Here is a 5,135-nt window from a genome sequence, read left to right on the forward strand (position 1 = left end):
CGGTCTGAGTGACTGTGGCTGCCCTGTGACAGATTCAACTTTAATGGGCCTATTCTCGTTTGACAAAAGTCTGGATGTCATATTTGACGCGCCTCGAGTGCCGGCACTGCAGGAGAGAGTGAGACGCGCCTGTTGTGTGGATTCTCCTGCTATTAAAAAAGCTTGCTATCGCTGCCGCTGGTCAAGTTGTATTACAAAAAAAAAAAAAACTGGTAATATTAAGTGGGGTTTTTTATCATTCGCCAACACCGAAAAAATATTTCGGCACCAGAAAAACAAATCCATCAGTAAATGAGAAACGTTATTTTCTCAGGCAGTATGCAAACTGGTCATTGGTCTATCTTCACGAAGCCATCAGAGAGCTTCATGACAGAGGAGGCCATGAGTTTGTCAGAGAGATCCACCTTGTCCCGCCTCTCAATGGACCACCAGGCTGTTTTCTCTGTATCTTTCTTGTAGTTGGTTGGGGCGTCCATGAAAGGAGGGCTTTTCTTCATGGGCATGTGGAAAGGGTAACTAGCCTCTCCACCCCTGGTGCACTCTTTTCTGCCGTCAGTTAGTCTTTCCTGACTGTCACGGAGAACCTGACATGGTCGTCCCACATCTCCGTGCTGGTGAAAAAAGCTTGAGCTTAAGAAGGCCAAATTCCTGTGCCAATTCTTATCAGCTTTTACAGAGGAGCAATGGAGAGCATCCTGACTGGGAACATCACAAACTGGCATGGGATGTGCACGGCCCAGGACTGAAGGGCTCTGCAGCGGTTGATTCAAACTGCTCAGAAGATCATTGGTACCCATCTCCTGAGCATCAGTGATATCGGTGAGGTGAGCACAGTACTCACCCAGCCACAGCCTGTTCACCCTGCTGCCTTCTGGGAAGAGAGAGAAGTTTCTGCTGCCACAGTTTTTCTTAAACTCTAGTTCATCCTCAGCACTGCTCCAGTGATTATAGTTTATTTCTGTTACCATTTTTCATAATTGAATCTTTATTAATGTTTACAGTCTGCTATGTAGCAGAAGGGAGTTACAAAACTCGATCTACAACTTGTTGTATTGTGACAATAAAATCTACCTACCTATCTATTATTCTAATAATAGTAATTATTATTTTTCAGGTCAGCCTCAATAACTGCGTCATAAAGGATAAAGGAGTTCATATCTCTCACAGCCTCATCCACAACTTTATTGGTGTCATATTGGTTTTGGATTAAGGGTGTTATTTTATTTATTTTATTTAAGTTTTGTTGAATTTAGAGCTTTCCAAACATTTTCATAACTGCTTGGGGCCCATCTGAACGTCTCCCTGAGTTTCTCGGGTTATCAGGAATTTTCAGAAACATATTTATTTGGTTGTGGTCTGAGAGTGCTGTCTGACAGTGAATGCGTTGAAAGTGGAGGGGTCCAAGTCAGTGATTGCATAGTCCACTACATTACACCCAAGAGCAGAAGAGTATGTAAATCTCCCTAAAGAGTCTCCTCTGATCCTACAGTCAAGAAAGTACAGACTTGAGGCTCGACAGAGGTGTAGCAGCCGCTGTACCACTACTGTTTGTCACACTATCAAGGTTGTTTCTGTGAGTGATAATTGGAGATTTACCAAGGGGTCTGGCCAAACACGTGATTATTACCTTGTGGGTCAACAATATCCGGTTCAGTACCAGTTCTTGCATTCAGGTCTCCACATAGAAACAGATTTCCCTGGACTTGAAAGTGGGTGATTTCTGTGAGGAGATTGCTAAATATTTCGTCAATATGTCGATTTTATTGGTGGGACATAAATTGCACAAAGATAAATTTCCATCCTGATACTTGAATTTAGTTTTAGCCAGATGTGTGACTTCCCTTCCCTATCTGTCTAATAAACAAACACAGAAGTTTTAATGGATCGTCCTTGATTACATATTCTAATATTTAAGTAATTCATGTTCGTCTCTCCTCCAGATGCTCCAAAGCTTCCCTCTGTGTCAGTGAGTCCCTCTGCTGAGATAGTGGAGGGCAGTTCAGTGACTCTGACCTGCAGCAGTGATGCTAACCCAGCAGCTAAATACACCTGGTACAAGGAGAACCAAACACTGCTCAGTGAAGAACCACAGCTTGTCTTCAGCTCCATCCAGTCCTCTGACTCTGGAGAGTATTACTGTGCAGCTGAGAACCAGCTGGGGAGGAGGACAACTAAATACATCATTAATGTGAAATGTGAGTGGACCAGCTTATTTAAAACTACAAACAGCTCAGTTTTTGCACAAAAAGGATTTTACTTAATCTTTGGTAGGGGTAGAGGCTGAACCCATTATTAGCAGGAGGAACACATAAACAGCAGGTGGAGTTGGAACAAGTCTCAGAAACATCTACTCATCTGTACTTCTCATCCTCTGTTGAGTTGAAGTTAGGTTTCAGATCTCTGTGTAACGATTGGCTGTCTGTCAGATGCCTAATTACATATATTCAGAGCAATGGACTGGGGCTGACCCTAGTTGAAGCTTTTCGATGCTTCAATGGGAGGAGCCTGATTCGGCTGTCAATCTCACAGTCAAAGCTTGCAACAGCGTTATGAAACAGGGATCGTGTCATTTTGGTGATATGGGGGTGCTCAAACAGAACTACCAGTTTTCTCCCGTTAAGTTAACATGCTGCCTATTACAATATACACTTCAACATATAATGCTGTAAATAAACATGTGAAAAGAAAGAAGCTTTTAATAAATGTTTCTAAAGTGCATGAATAAATCCAAAATTGTAACCCTAACCCTTAAGGTCGGGGGCGTCAGCGCACATGTGTGGGCGTAATGTGTATGTGTGTGTAGGTGTAGTGGCAGAGGAACACCTGCTGAAGAGACGGAGCCTCAAGCTTCACCGGTGTTGTGCCGAGCTGTCCGCACCTCGCGGGACGTTTGGATCATTTATCACCACCGATGAACCTCAGAAAGAATATTATATCGCTTTTAAACAGTACCGTGACGTGCATGTACAGTTAGTTGTGAGGCACGCACACCCGCACAGCTCGGTACAAGACCGGTGAACGGCAGGCGAGCAGAGAGAAACAATAAGCCTCAGTTTAGCTCTAAATGTAACATTGAGTAATAAATAGAGACTGCAGTACCAACCACATGGACATTGCATGCAGCTACCCTCTAAGTAAAGCCGTGTGAATTGTAATGGTACTTGCCAAAATGTGAGGTTCCAGCAACGAACTGAAGAAATAATGTTTTGCCCACAATGTGAGAAGTTTTGGGGTACAAGTCCGTTAGTGACTGTTGTAGCCTGCTAGCTAGCTTTGTAGAGGCAACAACAGCCTTACTCATGAAGCAGGATTACTAAACCAGGCGGATAACAAAGTAACAACTGGGACATCAAAATAATGACTGAATTATTACTATATTGCTCCTCCGAGCTTGTGGCACCCTATGCCTAAAACAGACCTGTGAACCTTGTCTCCAGATGCTCCAAAGCTTCCCTCTGTGTCAGTGAGTCCCTCTGCTGAGATAGTGGAGGGCAGTTCAGTGACTCTGACCTGCAGCAGTGATGCTAACCCAGCAGCTAAATACACCTGGTACAAGGAGAATGAAGACTCACCAAAAGCATCAGGACAGAACTTCACCATCACTGACTTCAGAGCTGAACACAGTGGGAATTATTACTGTGAAGCCCAGAACAGAAGAGGACGTCATAACTCCACCTTACATCTGATTGTTGTGGCAGGTAAGGTTATACTACATTTCAAGGGGTCCTCACACATCTTTGAGCTGACCTTGGGTTACAGAAGCTCACCTTACTTTAGTTTGGATTATTTTTTAAACTTTGACAAAACCGATCCCAAAATAACTTAAACCATAATTTGTGTCCAGTTATCTTCACTATTGGACCCAAACATTCCTGTAACTTTTCCAGTGTTTGTGCTTGATTGTTGTTTTCCAGGTTCATTGAAATTTCCGGTTGTTCTATCAGTCATTGCTGTTGTTCTGGTCTTCATACTTCTTCTCTCTGTCTTCATATGGATTAGGTGAGCAGATCAGTTTCTCTGTGATTCAATTTACTATGGATCTTAAAGGACGCGTTCACATTTTTTGGTATCAAGTCAAGTCAGTCTCAAAGCAATAGTCACATTGAAAGTTAGCTGTAATGGTTCCTCATGTTAACACTGGCCCTCAAGAGATCCCCTCTGAAAGCAGTTTCAATGTAAGTGATGCAGGAAATACCATACAAAAAAAGACTAATTGTGGAAGATACACACAGAATATGATTTTGGATTTTGTCCCCCATCACTTACATTGAAACTACTTTAGGAAGGGATTTATTTGTGGCCAGTTTGGACAAGAATGTAGCATGTCTAAACTACATATGAATTTTAATACATTTATGAGAATTAATACCCAATTATGAATTTTAATATTCAGAAAATATTATTCCATAAAAAGCTCTCGTTTCGCGGGGCACCACCGGAGTTGTTATTAACCTAGAGTCTCCACCTAGACCTCTAGGTAGCTTTTAATAATTATACAATTATTCACCAGTGATCAGTTAGTTAATAATCGCTCAATTATCTTAAATCAGTCAGTCAGTCTCATATCTAAAGGGTAAATTCTCTTGGCAGGGACTCAGAAGTAGGCAATACACACAATTCCTTGGTTACAGTGAATTTATTAACTAACTAAAGCGATATAAAAGGGTGGTTAAATACATCAGATAAATAAACAATGGCTAAACAATGAGAATGGAGGTTTGATTCTTTTCAGCAATAATATCAACAACAGATAGCAACAACATGGTAACATAACAACTCAAATAGAGGCAGCGCCACTACTAACTTAGGAAGGATTATTATTTGAAGAGAACAGTTTATAATGAAACATTGTTTTAGCATTGTGTTTAATGGAACACAGAGCACGGTCAGTTGCCACGGGTACGTGTGTGTGTGTGTGTGTGTAGGGGGGGGGGGGGCAGTTTAGGGTTTCTGCCCCCTTTTAAGAAGAGTTTATTTAATATAAAATGCACAAATCCACACTGTTGGTCCACTACAAGAGCAACCAATAACTCTCAGTGTACATATGGGCATTTTAGCATTGTATTAGTGTTTGTTTGAAGAAATGCGTCATGTGTTTAGTTAATAATTTGCTTCTTTTATTTATTCTCCTGTCA

General features: G+C 41.6%; 1 protein-coding gene across 1 annotated transcript in view; it reads left to right on the forward strand.

Moving 5' to 3' along the window:
- The window catches only part of LOC123987090 (B-cell receptor CD22-like), a 152,266-nt gene that overhangs the window by 141,072 nt on the left and 6,059 nt on the right, over nt 1–5,135 (forward strand). The window contains exons 4-6 of the mRNA XM_046075739.1: nt 1,941–2,195; nt 3,438–3,698; nt 3,915–3,999. Coding sequence (XP_045931695.1) covers nt 1,941–2,195; nt 3,438–3,698; nt 3,915–3,999 — 601 coding nt within the window. The remainder of the gene's footprint in view (nt 1–1,940; nt 2,196–3,437; nt 3,699–3,914; nt 4,000–5,135) is intronic.

Source organism: Micropterus dolomieu, linkage group LG01 (assembly GCF_021292245.1).
Source record: "Micropterus dolomieu isolate WLL.071019.BEF.003 ecotype Adirondacks linkage group LG01, ASM2129224v1, whole genome shotgun sequence".
Classification (NCBI taxonomy): Eukaryota; Metazoa; Chordata; class Actinopteri; order Centrarchiformes; family Centrarchidae; genus Micropterus; species Micropterus dolomieu.